The sequence below is a fragment of the Nilaparvata lugens genome, chromosome 1, assembly GCF_014356525.2.
Source record: "Nilaparvata lugens isolate BPH chromosome 1, ASM1435652v1, whole genome shotgun sequence".
NCBI classification, from domain to species: domain Eukaryota; kingdom Metazoa; phylum Arthropoda; class Insecta; order Hemiptera; family Delphacidae; genus Nilaparvata; species Nilaparvata lugens.
This window is the reverse complement of record NC_052504.1, coordinates 84,641,871-84,663,805: the sequence shown is the minus strand read 5'-3', so window position 1 is coordinate 84,663,805 and position 21,935 is coordinate 84,641,871. Positions and strand designations below refer to the sequence as shown.

Genomic DNA, 21,935 nt, shown 5'->3' with positions numbered 1-21,935 from the left:
CAGAAATACAGCTATTAGATGATAGCAAAGAGAAAGATAACGTTTATCTGGAGTGGCCAAATTGCTTCATCATACGAGCAACTTTTCAACAGGTGAAGCTATTGTAAATGAGTTTGTTAAAGTTCGTTATCCTACAACGAGTATGCATTTTGAGAGAAGTTCACGATAGAATGATGTGTGTGAACAGTCAATGTAAATCCAATTAACAACGTCAGGCATCTATTGTTTTGCTAGCGTACCTCTTTTAATTAGAAATTTATAATGTCTCAAACACAGACTACGAATGCAATAACTGCTCTGAGCAGAACTATTTCTGAGCACGAACCTCCGATGTGTTTGGTGGATTCATCCTCACCGACAATGCCTTCTCAAGGTAAGTTCAAGTGAAATTAAGAAAAAAATCACCCAACGCTTTAATATTAAATAATGTACACAAATTATTAGACTACTAATCAAAGCTAACAACATGTATAGCCTGACATAAACATGATAATAGAACGCGTGAAAAAACTTTAAAAATATGACTTGAATAATTATTTAGGTTTGCAATTTGAGAGTTTGTATTGTGATATTGGAGACCTGAAAGTGAGTATCTATGTTACTTAGAATTTTCGAAAAAAAATTGTGGGAATAATTTATATATAGTTGATGCATCGGCATTTATACTCTATAAATGAATAATGTTTTGTTATTGGCCGAAAAACATTGCCACAGTTGAAATTGGTGTCTAAAAATTCTCAACATCGTTAGATGACTAGACTAAGAAGTAAACTATTTTAAAATGCATCCAAACATATCCTGATGTGATTGAAATAATTGCAAGTAATTGGGAAGAGTTAACAAATTTATACAACCCAACTGCTAAGTTGATAACAACCCAATGAAAAAATGGAGCTGAAAAATAAAAAATGGGTTGGTTGTACTGTACAATAATATTTAATGAATTAAGTTGGATCTTTATTTGGACACAATGTATTATTTTTGCAGATTTGGACTCCAATGAATATACAGAAAAAGCTGTGATACATATTCAACCACAGAACAAAAGTGAGTAGTATTATAATTATTCATAGGACAATATTGAATTAATAAATTGGAGCTAAATAAGGGTACATACTATAATGTAATGATAATAATTGATGATATAGCATTCTATGAGCATTTCTTAAGGGTGAATTATGAGGGCATGTGAATCCAGTCTCACAGGTGTGGGTTATGGGATGTTTGATAGAATCTAGAGCAATCAATAACTGAGAAAAAATAATTATGATCTGTGATTTTCCACAACAGCAGAATTGCAACAAAATACTGCACCAATAAGTCAATAACGTTCAGTTCAAAAATAATAGAATTTATTGTTCAAGTTGGATGATAACCTACACTTACTTTAATCTTAATTTATTTTGAATATTTGGAATTTAGAACATCATGATTATTATAAAAGACAGGAGATTTAAAAGCCATACAAGCAATAATTCCGCTGAAATTTTCATTTTGTACAACATTTTCAGATGGAACCATAAGACGTCCTCCGCCAATACCTATCAGTAAGTAACACAATACATTTATTCTAAATTAATAATGCATTCAATCAGCACAAGGTAAATCCTTAAATCTCAAACAATATAATGTATTAAATACATTATACAAAACAAAAAAGTATAAATTTTATACTTTTTTATATACTGAGGGTGATGCCCACATAAGCTCTTAGTGCGTGGGTAATGAGTGAGAGGGATGATGATGAGAGATGACTACTTTTTAGGTAGTCGGGACCGACAACATATCGTCTCCTCCGAAAGACGGGGTGGCCATATCTATGTGATTGTGCTGTGGTCAAAAACTACTGCCCCGGTCGAGATTCGATCTCGGGTTTTCTTGATTGTTAGACCGGCGCGTTATCACTTACTCCAACGAGCCACCTAGTAATGTGATGACTTATTGCGAAAGATCAATCTCGAATCAAAGGGTTAGGTAAAGGTGATTGGTGATGGGCATGTCAGTCCTGTATCGGAAATGTGGCCCATGGTAAAGTATTGCCCATTGCGGATGATGCCCACATGAGCCTTTTGCGTGGGTAATGAAAAGTGCGAAGGATGATTTGATGACATGATCAGACACGCCTACCGGCGGGTTTGAACCCACGACCAGGATGCGCTAGCAAACTGAAGAGTGCAACGCCTTAGTCGTTTCGGCTATCCTGGTCGACGAATAAAGAACTATCATCATAGTTATGTTCATAGTAGCAGTACAAAGGACATTATAAGAAGCAAGTTTAACGGAAATAATATAAATCAGTAAATAAATAATAATTATTCTAGGTTTTTGTTGGTGGGGAGTCCATTACGGGAAGTTCTAACTTGCTTCTACGCTGAATATGTCGGGGGCTAATAATTATGTTATATTGCCAGGAAATAGTTTTCAACATCTGATCAAAATTGCAAGGTTTCTGATGCCGTTTTACCAAGCTCGGCCTCGACATTTGTACGTGGTCAATCCTGGTACGCTTTATATGTGTGCACTGGAATTATAGATAGAAGCTATCGCCATAGAAATCATATCATGTGCCTGTGCACTCGTAAATCGTAGGCGATTTGACCATGCTCAAATTTCTTGACCAAGCATGGTGAAACTGAGCGTAATTCTATACCGGGAATCGTCAACTACATTTTCTCATAGATGAATTGATATTACTAAGTAAAAATGAATTATTTGTTTATTTTTATTACTAATATTATTGATAGATTTATTAATTTTTTGAATAAAATAGAAATCAAACAATGTTTTGTAGCGGGATGGCAAAGTTTGGATGTAAGAGAACTGAATCCTAGATGGGGCCTCCAGCTACTCTCCAATAAGCAGCAAGTACTCATTCAGCAGACTGTGGAAATGGATCCACGTGAGTCACTTTCATTTGAATCTTATAGAGATCAATATAATGATAGGTAAACTGTTCATGTTTACTAACTCAATAAATTTTTCCTGATTTGTTGACAACGTTGAGTTATATCAAGTCATTTCCAATCATTGAATGGTTTATCCTTTGCAAATAAGTTCATTTCAATTGAATTGTTTAGAGTTGTTAGGTTTATAGCAGGGTACCGTCAATGAAAACTCCTAGTATGAATGTTGCTTCAACTGAAACTCAATTGGAATTGCTAATTCTAGTATTTAGTAAGCTAAGTGTAATTCGTTTGTGAAGAAACATGAACTTAATTATTTCGTTATACCTTGTTTGCATGAGCTTGAACAAAGGAATACATTTTCAAGTGGAAATCAGCACCCAAGAATAGTATAGACTATATACTATCCTTGATCAGCACCCACCTGTAACTGTATGAAAAGGGTCCCGAGTCAGGTTATTCTCTCTCAATGAGCTTATCTTTAAGCTGGATTGCATTGAGCAAGATCATCAGATGTTAATTACTCAGCATTGAGCTGATCCATAATTAGACTGACTCGCTTAGGCTGGTCACACACCGATTAGTCAAGGCAAGACTAGTCACGTTTAGTCACAATACTTCACATTGCTGCTTATGACGCGACACACACTGATTAATCATTGCAATTAGATATGACTCCATAAGCAACTATGTGAAGTATTGTGACTAAACGTGACTAGTCTTGCCTTGACTAATCGGTGTATGACCAGCCTAGTGCTACCAAAGAGAAAACATAGGTACTAACATAAGGTACATACCTTCTCATTACTTATTATATAGTGCCACCCAGAATAAGCGAAGAGTAGCCTATAATGGGAAAATATTCACATAAAAGCTCTCTCTTCAAGAATACTAGTTTCCTTGCAAATTTAATTGATATATTAGAATTTACTCTCCTTAAACAGTGCTAACATCGATCGAATCGGAGAACCGGTATGCAGTGAAGGTACCACAAGGAGAAACCTTATTTGTGGGAGCAGAGAGCTCAGCCGGATGGCAGAGAATGCTGTGCGGTTCATCGAGGGCTTTCACCATGCATCTCATAGATATAACAAACCAGGAGGCACTCATGATGGTCAGGAGGCTGGCTCCATCAGTCGGCTGTTTTGTGCAAGTCAGTTCGCCATAATTTCCCCTTAGATTATGCCTATCATTTTCCACATTATTATTTCCTCATAATCCTTATCTTCATAGATCAATCGTTAAAAGATCGATCATATTTTCAGTGAGGACAGAGGAACCCACACTTTACGTTTTGGAAACTTATTTTTTACAGATGACGCCAACATGAGCGTTTTGTTTGTATGTGGGTAATGGAAAGTGAGAGAGTGATTTGATGAAATCATCAAATGTCCATGCCTACCGGCAGGATTCGAACCCAAAACCAAGTAGAGCTAGCAGACTGAATGGTGTAACGCATTGGGCCCTTAGGGTAAATGTCCACTGCAATCGTAGGTGGGCCGTCCACTGGAACCGATTTCGTCCGAACTAGCATCGGCCGTAAACTACCGAACTCGTCAGAACGATCCCACAACAAAGAAAGCTATATATGCTCGTCCATTGCAACAGGCTCATACGTCCGTGCACGGCCGTCTCCGGCCGATCAAGCTTTCGATCCGACTGAATGGGATTTTCCGGCTCTATCCGTCCGAAGTCGAGCTGAGACAACATCATCCTAACCTCAAAACTGTTTCACAGTCTTGTCTGTTTTTGTTTTTTTGAACTTGTTCTATTTTATAAATCTTTCTTTATTATCTTTGTGAGTAAACACACACAGAAGAATGACTTTCCCTACTAACTAGCTTGCTACTTCACTTTCTGGTAACCAGCCAACTACTGAACTAGACTGACGACAACGGTTCCAATGAACGGTTACCCTTAGCCGTCTCGGCTATCCTGGCCGACTTTGTATTAGATGCAGAATTTACTGAATTTGATAGACTGCATATACAATGCAGTATAATTATATACAATGAATGTGAAATACAGTCTTCCACTGTTATTAAAAAATCAGTAGATGTGAAAACATTATGACACTATAGCCCCTGACATCCAATATAGTGTGCACTTTAAATTTACTACCTACATACACTATAATCTTGTCTTAAGCCCTGTTTATCAAATGAATCTCTGATCTGCTGCTGCTGCATTGGTTCTTATGAGAGTGTTCGCAAATTTGCAGTATACTGTCGTGAGAACACTCACAAAAGTTAGCGGGGTTTGAGTATGGAATTATGGAATATGGTTTGAGATATCATTACGTCTTCAGAGTATGGAATGCAGTTTAATAGATTACATCACTGTCATTCTACATCAGGCAAATAATCTAGAACAGATATTTTTCTGAACAACAAACCTCTGCCTAAAAGTAGAATACCGAATATAACACATTCTTATTATTTTTACAGAAGATAGACGTTTACTTGCCGTCAGGAGTTTTTATTGGTTGTATTCGGCAGAAGCCAACTGTTTTGATACCATATTTTACAATTGAAAACTCGAGTGGCAATATACTTTTCACGATGGAAGGACCTAAGTGTTGCTCATGTACCATGTACACGGATGCTAATTTCCAGGTATGTAAGATGAAAATGTTGCAATAATTATCATGTATCAATCAATTATTGGAAATTGATATGGAAATAGACAGAGAGTGCAGTAATAATAATTTATAAAACTTGATTAAACTTCCATTCCTAACAAATTTTCATATTTTTTAGTGAATATATTATAGAATGCGACTCAATAGGACAATAAATCATTATTCTCTTCTACAAATTATCAAAGGAGTTTGAATGGGGTTCTTTTCTCTCTTTAGAGAGGCCATTGAAAATTGAAAAAATATTCAATGAGACACATTAAATATTACAACAAGGATTGTTTGAGGACACATATCTGTATATTATCCTTCTAAGACCAATTGAATATCAATCAAGGACCGAAAAACCCAGTGCAAAAACGATTAAAGTTGATTTCAATGTTGTGACAGAATTATAAAAAGCGAGCTAAGGATTTGAATCGACTGAAATCATCCATAGTTCTTTGCTTGACAGTCACAAGACAAAGGTGAATTTGTGTATTATCTTGCGACCCTAAGAGATTTATATTACCATTTTACGAATAAACAAATTTCAATTTCAGATAAAGGAAGTTAATGCAAGCGAAGCAGTTGGAAGTATATTTCATCGCTGGGAAAATCTGGCTGGAAGTTATGGATTGCTTATAACTTTTCCAGCGAGGAACACAGATCCTAGAACCAAAGCTTTAATAATGGCTGCTGCATTTTTATTGGTAAGTTTTGTCCTGATTCTTTAGAGTTAAAGATATTCAATCCATTCTCTAGAGAATTTCATTTTCAAGAGTATGGCATGAAGAACTGAGTAATTCAGATGAGCACTGGTCGTAAGTTAGAGAGGGTAGATTATAATGACTCTCTTGAAGATCTAGATAAAAGTACTGGAGCACAACTGATGAAGTCGATCCTCATGTATCTAAAGACTTTTGCAGAACTAATAATCGCCACTGAGACTTTTGTATTCGGTCAATTTAGATGTGATTTGCGCTAAAATAGAGGTTAGAATCCCAGTTCTTCAAATTTAATATTTAAATGTAGATTGGATAAAAATAAGGAAGTAAGTGAAACACAATATGGAGGCCTTTTAACAGAGACCTTTCAAGACTAAAGAGCTGAATAAAGAACTAAATAAGGCAAATTTCAACAACTTGCACTGGAAAAGCTCAGACCAGTATTATAAGTCATATTATGAACAATGTACATGGAAACGGGCAACATACATATTACATGGGGAGAGAAGGTCTCGAACTGGTAGAACTACCTTCTTCTATCACTTCTCAAACATTATTATAATCTCTTGTGATAGCCAACACTTCCAGGACCGAACATTGTTTTTTTTCAAAATATTTCTAGTCGAACGGCATTATTCGATACGGATTGGCAAATGAATTAGGCCAATAGCTGTCAAACGGCATTACCCGATAAGGATTGGACGAATTATTTTATCAATTTTATATGATTTGAGCTTTAAATTACCATTTTCTCTGTAAAAATTTGTCTGTGGGTCGTATTTATTAACATTTCTTAGTAGAAAGTACGACTCAATTGCTTAACAATTATTGCTAATAACTGCTTACTGATCATACTAAGCAACCAAATTGTACTTGGACTAAGCATAGTTTACAAATATGATTGAGTAATCTGCCTAATCACCATCAACAACAATTTTGTCTTATTCAATTACAGGAATACATGTTCTTTGAAGCTCAGAAAAGACCAAAATGCAGCTGCTTCAAATGAAAATAACGGACTAAAATAGTGGGAATAGTACTAAAAGGCGACTGAATAATTCAAGAGGATGGAGTGCAGTATCAAATGAACCGCCAACCCGCTTTCCAATTTTATAAATGAGTTATTTCATGTCGAGTTCAAGCTTTCACAGAAACAAAAAATTGTTCACTATAAGAGGAATTTAAAATGTGTTCGATGATCTGTCTCAATGACCAAGGAAAATAAACTATTCGATATGTAAAAGATTTATATATTTTTAAAAAATATAAAAAATTATAACAAACGTTTTTCAAGTTATTATAGTGAAAAATTTGCCATTGAATGACAATATATGACACACATCTACAAGATCTTACTACGAATAAAGAGAATACATGATAATTATGTTGTGCATTAATACATTAATTTAATCTATTTTGTACTTTAAGGCAGTAAGGCCACTAAACAATCCACAACAGATATTTTCCATCAATGGTCATATTAGAAATCACAAACAGTCCAACTAGAGTAAAATTATTGCCAAAAATGTTTTCTTCAATCGAAAACAAAAACTCTAAACGCAACACAATAAAAATAGAAATGCAAATCGAATTCTAGAAGAGAAACTAATCATACCGTATACCTTTGATTATTTAATACTGATCAAAGAAAATAAATCTTGAGGTAATTATTTTGATTTTTTGTAGGGGTAACTCTTACCTCCATACCTTGCAACAAATGCGGCTACATCGAATTTCCTTTTACAACCAGCATAATTCATGTATCTTATCTTACCAAATACGTTTCTTTCTGCCCAGCCTTGATCGTGTATTCCACATATCGACCACATACACCCTGGAAAATATAAATGCAATATGTTATTACAAAATTTAGAATGTAGAAATGACGTATGGAGACTTACTAAATTGTTCAATGAATTATTATGGATTACAAATTATTCTGAAACTACTAAAATAAATACACTTGAGATAATTGATCCGTGGTCTAATGGATAGAGTGCTTGCGTAGCAGCATAGAGATCCCGGGTTCAAACCCTCTCATTACCAAACATTTTTTAACCAGATCACTCCCGTGTTATCGGATGGGCACGTTAACTGTCAGTCCCGGCTGATGTACGACAGTCGTAAGGTCCATTAACGGCTTAAATTATATATTCAGGCGGTGGGACCCCAACAACAAAAGCCATACAAATTTGCTTTTACTCAAGATAGAATAGATCTGATCCATCAGGTGATATAATTTAATATCTAAAAATTATTCATGACATGGAAGAAGGTTTTGGTAAGTGAATAAGTCTTTCAACTATTTTTTCAAACAGCCGAATTTAATCTGTTCTACTGAATCTCATTTATAAATATTCTGCTGAAGGTCCAACCAACTCTCAAAACTATGCAAATTGAAGCTAATTTAAAGTTCATTTATAATTATTTTTGTAGTATCAGTTCAGGTCATAAGGGAAGAAATACAGCATTTTCCAGTCGTTCTTGACAAGGAGAAAGAAAACGCAGTAAGCATACAAACTTAGCACAACCATTAATCACACAGTGAATAATGTATTTCCCAAATCAAAAAAATATTTCCATAGTTTAGTATTATATTAGAACCTTCCGACTACCGGTGAAGTTGTAACAATAAATTTTTGAAGTATATTATTTCATTTCTTATTGCAATTGTAAAAATAAGTCTCGTAGTTCCAAATCTACAAAAATCTATTCAACAAAATTAAAGCGATTTTAGTAACAACTTACCAACGAAACCATTGGGATCTCTGCCATCCATACTGTATTTATCATTCAGATAAATAGAAATTTCAAGTGCTTCTTCAGGGGAAGTCGTCCATTCAAGAATCTTCTTTGCCCAGTACATTCGCAGGAAACCATGTATTTTTCCCTCTTTCAACAACTGCACCTCTGCTGAATTCCACAAATCATCATGAGTTTTTGCGTTTTCCAGTTCTTCTTTTGTGTAGATGTATTCTCGTTTATCTTTCCTGGAAATGAAACACACAAAATTTCAATTTTCAATACTAGAGTATAAAATTAAGATTTTAAACATTTCAAAACTATAAGTCGATTTGTTATTGAATTATCATATCTTACCAAGCAATATCTATTTATTTATGAAAAAATAGAAGCAAACAGGATTTCTACCACATATTGCTTCCATAACACAATAATTGGAATGATTCGTTATACATCTGTAAAGCTGCGTTTACACCAAAGTTATTAACAAGATGTTAATAACTTAATCCTTATAGATTCTATTAGATTGAACGGAACTTGACAAACACATATGTTCATCATGTGTATGATAAGTTATGTTCAATCTAATAGAATCTATAATGATTAAGTTATCAAGATTTTGTTAATAACTTTGTTGTAAACGCAGCTTAAACATATTAAAAAAATCTGGTGTGGTGCACTCACACAACTTTCCTTGCCGTTATGAAAATTGATCAACTGACGCTAGTGTTCTCGCGCATCTCAAGTCTACTTTTCTAAGATCTGAGCCAGCTGAATGATTTAATAGAATCAACAGTTGCCAACAGTTTGCAATTGAATAATCTTATTTTCTCTAATTTCGAGCTTATTTTCAATTTTAGGTGAAAATGCTACTGAACATTAATAAATAGAGATATTTATGCTCAATCTTTTCCACTTGAATTTTTTTGTTTAAATTGTATCTGAAGCCTGATAATTGGGAATCTGAAATCAAACTTTGCATAGATGGTGCAGTGCTCCTGAAATTTTTACAGATATGAGACTTGTGGCAGTTGATAGAGCTTATCAATGACTTTTCTAGGTATGAATTTGATCAAAATCGTTGGAGCCATTTTCGAGAAAATCGCGAAAAACCCTGTTTTTGACATTTTTGCCATTTTAGCCGCCATCTGGAATTGCATTTGATCGAAATTGTTCATGTCGGATCCTGTAAGGACTTTGTAAGTGTAACTTACTAGTGTAAGGACTTTAAGTTCCACATTTCAAGTCATTCCGTTGATTGGGAGATGAGATATCGTGTACACAGACGCACACACACACACACACACACACATACATACAAACCAATTCCCAAAAACCACTTTTTTGGACTCAGGGGACCTTGAAACGTATAGAAATTTAGAAATTGGGGTACCTTAATTTTTTTCGGAAAGCAATACGGTACTTTCCTTACCTATGGTAATAGGGCAAGGAAAGTAAAAATATGGAGAATTTCTTAATTGAATGAAAAAGACTAAGAAATTGTCAAAAAACCACTGATTTATTGATAATTAGAAAGACCGGTTTCGGTTATTACACCATTGTCAATGGTGATAAACAGTTGTTTATCAGAGATTGACAATGGTGTAATAACCGAAACCGGTCTTTCTAATTATCAATAAATCAGTGGTTTTTTTGACAATTTCTTAGTCTTTTTCATTCAATATGAATAATTACCACAATATCAACTTCTCAACTACACAAAAAGTGAAATTTCTTAATTTTTAATCAGGTGAATTTTCAATATATTACCCTGCTGCCAGTAATACCATACTCATAAATATGTATTCATGTTTAGTAGAGCTACAGACTCGAAGGCTAAGTTGAATTAAGAGGCTTTTGCTTTATTAATTACATGTTGATTCTAAAATCCCCTTCTTGATTACAACTCATTTGAAACAAATTTATTGTAATACCTACTGAATTATCTATTGTAATACCTACTGAATTATCTATTGTAATGATATTTGCGCTTCTTATAAGCAACATCTTTTATAATTTAAAAACGAGGGAATAATGATCAAGAATAAAATTTAATAGGAAAAAGAGATTAAATTTAGAAATTATTGCTCTTCGTATGTTTTATTCTGACAAAGGCTTACTGTATTCGACTTCAAATTTTCAACAAACATTCTTCGACCCATTCTTCACATCAAGTTCAAGGCAAGTAACTAAGTAATTGATCACACAATGCAACTTCAACACATTATAAAAACTGTCATTTACATATGTTCAAAACTGTTGTTCTTTGTTAATATCTTCTTCTAGGAGCGACCAAGTTTTAATTGAGTTATCAATATCCTGAAATTATAATATGGTAGCGCATTCATCAGTCCGAAGGGACTACATAGTTTATTACGAGCATATTTGTGATAACTTACTCGAATATTCGATTAGCATTATCACAGTCAAACTGAAATTCCAATTGCTATGCTAAGAGAAATGAAATGCATACCTGTGATCATTCAATGTTTTCTTGGCCCAATCGAAGCATCCATTGATGTTGTCGTAGTTCTTATTATAGAAACAGAAGTTGTCGGCAAGCTCTCGTCTGATGATGGCTTCTTCGCAAAACGCATCCACTGACTCCGGAGCTTTACTTCTGTGCTCCCTCACAGTCAGGATTGCACGCTGCACTGACATTTGTCCTGCACCACACAAAAAAATACAGAAAGTTTTGTAGGTTAAATATTACATATTTAATGATTTAAATAACACGATTTGAAGCACTTTGCCGAATTACTAGTGAAAGTGAAATATTACATTTACATTTATTACATTCCTTAATCACAACATCAAATTAATGATTGGGAGAGAATCAACAGGATAAACCCAAAACTGTTCCTCTCCCTAATTTTGATAAAAATAGTCCAAATGAGTTATGAAAACACTTTTATAAAGATCACAAAAATTTACAGTCCAAATAAACATTATACTAAAAATGTTGTATCTCGGTTGATCAGAAAGATGAAACAAATTATTATTACACTTGAAAATGCATTAATAAATTGAAAAATATTAAAAAAATTGATAAATTTGCATTTTTAAATAATATGTACATGAAGAATTGCATTAAATTTATATTCACAATTTACCAATAAATTGATTCTGTTAAATGCGTTGAAGATGATCTAATTCCATGTTAAATTATCTCGATTATCAACATTTCATTATCACATACATGCTGATATTTTTAAAAATCACCAAAAATAATATAAAAGAAGGAAAGTTAGTGCTAATAGTATTCCGTTGGTAATTTACGAAAATATACATCATAGCTTCATACTGTAACTAAAAATATATATCAGTACAAAAACTTACAAAACTTATTTGGTTGTAAAGAATTACTAGTACCCTTAGATTATATTATTTCAGACATAACTGTTTCAGTTATTTACCCCATTATCAAGAAGTGCCAATATAGTGGTATTAGTAAGTCTTTGCAATTATTGATCTTTTAAGTAGCCCTATCAAAATACTTGAACGAAAAATTATCTAATATATCTAAAACGTTCTATGTCAGCGGTATTTGAACTTCCAGGTTGAAAAACAAGTTGTAACTTACTAATAGTGGGTAGGTTTGTGATTTTGTATTAAACATTTTTAAATAAGTGCAATATATCTCAAGTTTTTTATTCATTGTGATACATTCTGTGATTCATTTAAAGTATTATTTCAAAATTCAAAATCTTCAAATTTATCATTCCTGGACCATGAATCAAGTGACGAAGCAGTGTGTAATATCATAGCCTCAACCTTTGGACAACATTAACTTTTTATAATAAAATTTGAAGAGAGACAGTACAGGCTCGGCCTATTTTTTCCTTCAATGTCATATTATATTTTCATTGTAGTATTTTTTACAATAAATGAATGAATAAATAAAAATAGATTTTACCATAGAGAAAAATTAGCATAAGAAGATATCCATGATGTAGGGCGTTTATGTTCTAAATTTCACTGTTAACTCAAACCTATATTCCTAGCAGTTATTATTCGTGAATTTATGTGACGGTGATAGTCTCTTATACTGTGCCATTGTTAATCATCACCTTATCACCTGGCCAAAACAGTAATAATAGACAGTAGTCGACAGTGATCGGCTTGAGTTGACAAAAATCGGTTTGAAATTAGGAACATTAACGACCTATACCATAGAATATCTTATGTCATCTTTTTTCTTTGGTTTTACTTACCAAAATGGAAATAAGGCGAGAGATTGCTCAAAGCATCAACTGTGGGGTCATTCCTTTTGGTGGAGAACTTCTTGAGTCGCTTGTTGATGAACGAGTCGAGCATCTGAATGGCTCCTCTGTAGCCGGGAGTCAGCCACGTCACAGGCTCAACTGACCTGTCCACCTCTAAAGTTTTCTCACCACCTTCCCAGTCGATAACCTACAATAATTAAATATAAATGAATAATACAAAGTTTTTTATATAAAACTTCTCAACTACACAATAGCTTTATATATTTAATTTATCTGTTCCTATATAAAATATAAACAAATAAATTAAATAGGCCTATATAGGGTTGAGAAGTTGATATTGTGGTAATTATATTAAATAAAAAGACTAAGAAATTGTCAAAACCACAGATTTTATTAAAAGTAGAAAGACCGGTTTAAATATTTTAAAATAAGATTGACAATGGTGTAACAACCGAAACCGGTCTTTTTACTTTTAATAAAATGTGTGGTATTTGAAAATTTATTCCGTATTTTTATTTAATATGAATAATTACCACAATATGTTTTTGAAGGGACGGATTCAAAGAGCCAAAGGTTCAAAGAACCTCACACGTCAACCGAAGCTTATTGTGTGTCATTACCCAAAATATCTACATGTTATTAATTAAATAAGACCTATAATATAAGCAATCTGGGTTTTGACAATTTCTTAGTCTTTTTATTTAATATAGATTTATTATTATTATTATTGTAAATTTTACTAGTGAAATAATAGAATCAGAAAAATGAAGGTGAGATAAAAATATATATTTTTTTAATTAAAAAAACTTCAAATACGGTAGTTGATAGAGGATTGGATTAGAAACATTAGGTAGAATGAATTACTTTATATAAACTTAATTATAATCAGATAGATTACAAAACGTTTTTGGTTAGATCTACAGTATGTTAATAAAAAATCGAATACATATTTATTCTTAAAATCATTCTTCGAAGTACGAGGGTGAATCAAATGAAAACCTTAAAAGTGTTATATATTATCTATTTTGACAACTAAGTGAAACTTAAATTTATAATTTATTTTTCAATAGTCTCCTTGAAGAGTTATGCAAGTGTTCGACCGCTTTGGAAGCGCATGAATACTACGTTTGAAGAATTCTTTTGGTTGTGCCTGTAGCCACTCGTGCACCGCGGTTTTCACTTTTTCATCACTTTGGAAATGCTTGCCTTCCATTGCATCTTTAAGCTTTCCGAACACATGAATGTCAAAGGGGGCGAGGTCTGGAGAATAAGGTGGGTAAATGAGGCATTCAAATTTGATATTCTGGATAGTTTAAACCGAGAGACGGGCCGTATGTGGTCGGGCGTTGTCATGCTGTAACAACACACCAGAAGTGAGAAGTCCTCGTCGTTTATTCCTAATTGCTGGACTGAAGTTGATTTTTCAAGAGATTTGAATAAGAATAAATGTTTACTGTCATTCCCCCGTTAATGTAATGCTCCAAAATTACTCCGTTCACATCGCAGAAGGGAGTCAGCAAGAGTTTACCTGTTGATCCCTGAGTTCGGAATCTTTTTGATTTTGGCGATGAGCTATGGCGCCATTCCTTTTTTTTTGTTTCTGGTTGATAGTGATGTTTGTTTCTGGACTAACATGAATCACCATACTGTACTGTCATCCTGCGATGAATTTCCATTGGTTTGACACCTTCACTGCTCAGGAAACGAATTGATCGATAATCTAACGCGGTGCATATTGATAATGGGGCGGCCATATTGTAACTGAAGTCACTGCTAGTTGTATGTAGCAAGGTCACTAACGCATCTGGTAGTCATTGTTTAAGCTTCAACGAACATCCCTGCTAGATACCGGATCAATCCTAAACTTCTCGGAACTTTAGAACACTTTTAAGGTTTTCATTTGATTCATCCTCGTATAAACTAAATAATTTACTCCTGTAAAAAGCATTGAGATGAGTTGAAAAAATGCTACTGATAGTAGAACTATGAAGGTGGATTCGCACCCAACATTAACAGTGAAAATATAATCCCCACGAGTTCTAATTGGATCAGCCCGGCCGAGTGAGTATGAATAATATCATTAGAACTTGAATGATATTTTCACTGTTTACAGTTACTATTGTGTGCGAATCAAGCTTAAAACAGAAAAGTTTGAACAAATACCGTAAATGATCACTCTTGGATTAAGATATCAAACATACTAACTACAAGAGTACCTGGGAAGATACTAACCTCGTCTTTAACTTGGCCATATTTATGTTTGATGAGAGGGGGAAATTCTGTCAAATACTCTTTGAGTTTGTTGTTGATTTTATTGCGAATGGTTCTGGCCCCGTACTCTTGCTTATCAGATGCTATCCAGCAGGGAACAATGTTGTGTGCATCAACCTGGAACAGAAATAGCAAAGATGGAAATGTCAAACAACAATATAAAATGGGATTATCTATTATTCTGAATGAATCTTACCGAGATTCGGAGATCACAAAGATCTTAAGAGTGATGGTCTATACATAGTATATAAAATATTGATCGCGTAACCAACCAAGCGGACTCAACACAAGCGTACTTATAAGAAATTACAATCACAGAGCATAAAATCAAATTTAAATTTAAATCAAATTTATGGGTTAAATCGGTTATTTCTCAATAATATCAGAGACAAGAAATATACGCTTATCCTTCATCTATGATAATATATAATGCAGTAGCGGCTCGTGATCTTCTAGCTTGGGGGTTCAACCTCATGATCTATTGGAGAGAAAGGTCAAGAGGATATAGAGTATTGAGCATAATCAAGTGTAAAGGTGATCAATAATAATTTTAAGGAATTACACCCCAAAGATTGAGCATATTTTCTACAAATATAAATTTTTTGTCCTCTTCATATTTTTCTTGTTTGATTTTTACTTCGGGAGTTGGTCACCATTATGTTTTATTTTACACCTACCCTCAATATCAATATTGTTTGTATTTAACAAATACTGAACCTTATTCATATTTCTTCATCAAAATGCTGTTACGGTAACACAATAAATTATATTCACACTCTCACTAAAAGAAAATGGACACACTAGAAATACTCACGAATACATGAAACACACTAGGAATTACTATATTCTTCTACAAGCAAAACAAATTTATATAACGAAAAATGCAGTGAGATCTATCACAACTGTAAACAGTGTATACCCGAAACCATACCTTATAACCTCAAAACTTGTCACCATTAGGCTACTTCTTGTTTACCGCTTTTTTACTGTTTACTGCCACCAAATTTAAATTTATTGGTTATAAGCAAGTTCAAGATGGCACTGTATCCGTATCACGAATACTCACGATTCATTCCGAGGTTTACCGAATGCTTCACTTGCCTCTGCTAGGTTCGGCTACTCTCGGATGAACTCGTGCAAACTTGGTTCAGACAGGATTGTGAGCCAAATCCGTGCTAGCAAACCGATTCCCCTCCTCCGTTCCACTACCTCACCCAGCCCTGTTTTTGGGTTCACATCGGGGAATGAACACTGCTTTCCACCTCCACCCGTCTCGTCATCCCATTCGGTGCTGTTTCAAGCAAGCCACTCCGGGATCTCAGGCACCGGCAGCAAAACATCAACGTTAAGTTTACGTAGATGAAAAATGTTGTGATGTAATTTAATGAGAATAAAATGAAAATATAATTATTTGAGTTGCAAATTCATCATTGTTGATTCAATTCTGGGGGTTCAATGAAACATTGAACACATAGGACGAGCCGCCACTGATATAATGTAATCACAATTCTCATTGAATAGGCTATTATACTCATTGGTTTAATTTTCAAGTAATTTTGAGATGTTTCATGTTAAGCGAGCAATAATGGGGCATAGCATTCTCTTGTGCTCTCACAAATTGCAATTTTCTAATACATGAATTATACATAATTTATCTGGATGATGTCTTACTTAAAGAATGGAAAACAAGTGCACATCACGTCAAGTTTACTTCAGGAAAGATCCTTTCATTTACAATCTTTGAAAATAAAGAAAGAAATATCTCCGAGCGAGATATTTTTCCCGGGTCACTCCCGTGTTTTGGATGGATAATTATGTTAAATCGTCGGTCCCGGCTGCCTAAAAAACAGTCGTTAGGTTATGTAAGAGGCCCTGAATTTGATCAGTTGCGACCTGAAAACTCTGACACCAGACCTGAGCCAGCCAGGTTACTCGATATTATTAGAAATTTCAAATTAATTTTGAAAATTCGAGTTAACCATCTATTGTTTACCTACCTTTTTATTTATCCATTTGTACAAAATCACTTATCATTAAAATAATATTTGAAAAGGAAAAACAGATGAACCCTTTCATATTCCTCTCTAAAACTTAGATTAATCTCAGATTAAGAGATTATTTAACTCTAAATTGAAATATTTCTAAAATCGAACCTGGCAAAGCGGTACATCCTTGGGTAGTGTCTTTTTGAGCTGCTCAGCCCAGCTCATGGGTCCCTTCAAGGGCATAAAGTCAACTACTACAGCTCCAATTGAGTTCTTCTCAACAAAACCGGGCAGTACTCTCTCACCATCTCCAATCAGAAAATTGAACTGAATGTTCAGCTTTTTGCAGTCTTCAGCCACTTCTTCAAGACCTTAAACCAAAAATATCAATTATAGATCATAGTTATAACATCAATTCGAATTTATGACAATGAGATTTATCATAGTTAGGCCTACACTATTTCACAGCACTGAAATGAGAGATACGTTGCGAGATATCTTGAAATAAGAGATAATAGTACGAGGACGAGCTTTTTAGCAGACCCGCGTTCTGTATTCAGCAATTTTATTTCATATCAGAGTCATAAAGTGAGGTGTTTCTGGATGATACTATTAGTATGAAATTGTAGTGAATTTCCAGGGTAAACAAAGTCACAATGATAATATATCGACAATACATTATCAGTATTTTTTGTGATTTATTGATTGGTATGCAGATACACCTAGTTTTTTCATTAGCAATCAATAATCATCATAATTAAAATATAATTATCTAAAAGTCAACAATTCATATTTTGACTTTTTCTTACTGTGATTAATACACATGAACCGAATAATTGACTTTATTAAGGGTTGAGTTAGGACTCTAGGTCCTCTCTGCCACACATGCTCTAATTATAATAGAAAGTTGAGGTTCTGTTCAACAGAAAGTAGGGAATTATGAACGAAAATGACAGCAATTACCTTTAAGCAGGAACTTGTAATGCCTGATAGTTGCTTCCATGAATCTGGGCTTCAGGCAGAAGCACACATGAAGCGGAATTTCGTTTTTCAGTGCCAGCTTCTGAGCGAAGAGAAGAGCCCAGTTATCTAGAATTAAATTGAGAATTCAAAAACTGAACTTTAATAGACCTACATAAAAAATGGATTTGCTGAATCAAAAGTAGATTCTACCTAATATAAAAATTTTGAAAATTGAAGTACACTTGAACAGACTGTCTGTTTCGTGTTTCCTAAAGTAAGGTCTTCAATAAATTTATGAGATGCTCAACAAATTTATGTCTTTTTTCATTTTAATTAAAGATTAAGATTAATTGTTTAGAATATCTTGTTATATCTTATATTATTATATTTAGAATATAAGAAGACAATTATAATGTTGTGACTGCAGGAACCATCAGTTTCATTAATCTTAAACAGTGAATGTAATTGATAAATTTATGTTGAACATTGAAGTATGATAATTTTAAAAGTTTTAAAAAACTATTATGATAAACAAAACATATTTTTAACCTGAAAGGATATAGATTGGTGTGACACATATTTCAGTATGTAGGCTTGATAAAATATTGCAAGACGTTTTAGTTATTAACAAGAATCCGATAACAAATGAGTCAATAATAACAAAGATAACGCTCCGTTCAACTTCCAATAATAGATATACAGTTAGGCATATGTAGTATTGCATTTCAATGAATGAAGCTATATTATCTACCATTGAATTGTAATCACGGGGTGGTTATCGACCCTTGACCTCAAATACATTTCACCATAAAAACCCGCGTAAAGAAAATGCAGAGGTAAGGTAGAAACGAGAAGTCAGATTTGGACTATCTATAGTCTCACTAAAGTTAGCACTATTCCATACATTGTCTCTTTTTTCATTGATCTATTCCATACAATTTTTCGTTGTACTATCAATGTCTTGTCTATTTACATACCTATTTGGGGTTCCTAGATGGCATACTGAAGGAAATGATTTACATCAAATACACATTGAAAAAACTATAAAAGTGATTGCATTCATTAAATTAAGTTACGAATTGTAAACAGAGTGTTTCAGAAGTAGTGTCGAACATTTTAGGGTATTGTTCCTGGATGATAGGAGACTACAAATGTCGTATTTGAAGGGTCCAAAACTCAGCGGTTATCCTTATAGCTGCCATTGTGTTTTTTTCACTTAGGAATTTTTATCTCAAGAACGAAATGTTGAATTGATCTGAAATGTGGCATGAATATTGAATTTATGCTATAAAGACACAACTTTAAAAAATAAAATAACAAAAAAATATGTAACTTTTCAAAATGGCGGCCATTTTAAATTTTTGATGGCGAATTTCACGAAAACCGTTCACTTCACAGAAAATTTACAAGAGACAAAAAAGTTAGAAAATTTTATCAAGATTTTCAGGATACCTTATTTATTAAGATTTGGTCGAAGAATAACAGAGAAATAAATTGTTTTCGTACTGCATGCATGATTACTTTTCACCATTTAAACATTAATATTATATTATTTTAAATTCCAATTGTATTAAAGATGGAGCTATGAGACTCGATATGGCTCCATATGGCCATCCAGCTGATTTTACAATGTTTTTCAGATGATCTTGTTTGTTCATGGTCATGCATGCAGTACGAAAAGAATTAATTTCTCTGTTATTCTTTGACCAATCTTAATAGCTTTATACTTTCAGCAATAAATTCTTGCATTTACGAAAAATAATGTTCCATTATCGGATAGAGCAGCCTAAACTAACAGTTAGTGGGCCTACATATTTTTTATACAGGACTTATACAGAGTGTCACTACTAATGATTTGAAACTTAATTAACAAGGATAACTATATTTTTCCATGCTATACATTACCTTATTCCTCTTCTCTTGTATTTCTTTGAGAAGACTGCTGCTATCAGATTTGGTGTCGCTTTTTGATGGCACATCCAACAATTTTTGTTTTTTCGCTGGTGGCGACTTATCACCTTTACTTGCCATACTTGATTCTGAAAGTAAATAATAGAAATATTATGTTATTTTTGAATCATGAAGGATAACATTTATACTAGAAAATAACTGCAAGAATGCAGTGTCATTACATTTTTCAATGTATGTGAAAATAGGGTCAGGATAGTGAACCGTAAGCGCAAATTAATCTGAGCTAATAGTAAATTGAATAAAAATATAGCATTTGATTACCAAGCTCGGTCAAGACATTTGAACATGGTCAAATAGGGACGGTTTACAACGAGTGCACGGGAACATATGATTTCTATTACAATAGTCACTATCGATGATTGACATAATGCTTGACCATGATCAAAGCCATGACCGAGCTTGGTGAAACCGGACATCTGACAAGTAAAAATTGAAAAATTGTAATAAATTATAAATAAAGACAATTCCAAAGTCAGGTATTTCTACTCTAAACATTATTGGGTGAGACAATGAGGGGAAAAAGGGTATATTTAAAAAACAAGAATGAAGCATATTAGAAGCTATCAAGGGCAAAGGGCTAATAAAGAGGAAAACAGGAGGCAAGTGGTTTCACTTGAAGGAGCTCCATCAGGTGTTAGAAGTGTGAGGCACATTTTACTATAGTGTTCTGTGTTGGACCGTCTACTTTTAATCCTGCTCATGAACTACTCCACAGACTGACAGGGTTTCATTCTCTTTGCAGACGACACCATACTGACTGCTAGAGAAAAAAAGTGGATCAAGAAAGATCATCCTAAAATCGATAACTGAATCGTCTAAGCTCTGTATGATTAGAAAAGACAAATGATGACTAATGCTGTAAGGCTTCTAGTGAGATTACTGCAATTAATGACTGGTTCACAGCAAACATGTTGAGACTGCACAAGAAAACGAACATTTTTTCAAATATTAATAGACAAGGCTGAAGTATTTTACGGCACATTTAGTAACTCAACTATAATATACTATTACCATTGACTTACCGTACTCAAAAAGTTGGATTAAAATAAAACCGCCAAAAATTAATTATAGGACAAAAGTTTAAAAAATAGTTCAAACAATAATGATAATAATGAGTTTCTGTTCATGACGTGATCATAATCTTATAAAACTGAAGAGTAAAAGTTTTTGATCAAACTCTGTATTTTAATTATTATTGGAGATATCAACTCATTATTATTTCAACAAAAAAGGACAAAAAATATAGCAGCTCATAATAAGTCACAACTCTTGAAGCCACTTATAATACCCTTGATATGCCCATTAATCATGATCTATTTACAGAAACATTTTTAAGTGACATCTCTGACATGGTTCAGAATTAGGATAATATTAGAAAATACTAAGGAAATTAAGTCAAACGTGTAAATACATTTATCAGATATATTTCAAAGCAGCAATTTGAAAATATAATTACTACACATACCTGACGACAAAAAACACTTATTAATCAAAAATGTAGAACAATAATAATTACAATTTGTTTTATG

The 21,935-nt window shown here is 33.5% G+C and overlaps 2 protein-coding genes across 3 annotated transcripts; one reads left to right on the top strand and one right to left on the bottom strand.

The window, feature by feature from the left end:
• Positions 1-73: 73 nt before the first annotated feature.
• Positions 74-7,531, top strand: LOC111059117 (phospholipid scramblase 1-like). Of its 2 annotated transcripts, XM_039419053.1 has the most exons (8): positions 74-373; positions 988-1,047; positions 1,512-1,547; positions 2,792-2,899; positions 3,848-4,056; positions 5,351-5,518; positions 6,084-6,233; positions 7,204-7,531. In XM_039419053.1, the coding sequence occupies exons 1-8, from the start codon at positions 262-264 to the stop codon at positions 7,255-7,257; spliced, it is 897 nt and encodes a 298-aa protein (XP_039274987.1). In that variant the 5' UTR covers positions 74-261; the 3' UTR covers positions 7,258-7,531. The 2 variants fall into 2 exon arrangements, with proteins under 2 accessions (XP_039274987.1, XP_039274994.1); XM_039419060.1 differs by lacking the exon at positions 2,792-2,899 and having other exon boundaries at positions 122-373.
• On the bottom strand, positions 7,203-18,568 carry LOC111058955 (deoxyribodipyrimidine photo-lyase; the record flags this gene model as incomplete). The annotated part of the gene is made up of 7 exons (XM_039443581.1): positions 7,203-8,082; positions 8,997-9,238; positions 11,464-11,656; positions 13,205-13,403; positions 15,449-15,604; positions 17,641-17,843; positions 18,436-18,568. Coding segments are annotated over 7 exons (1,293 nt in total), but the record flags the coding sequence as incomplete, so codon positions are not given.
• Between the last annotated feature and the right edge of the window lie 3,367 nt (positions 18,569-21,935).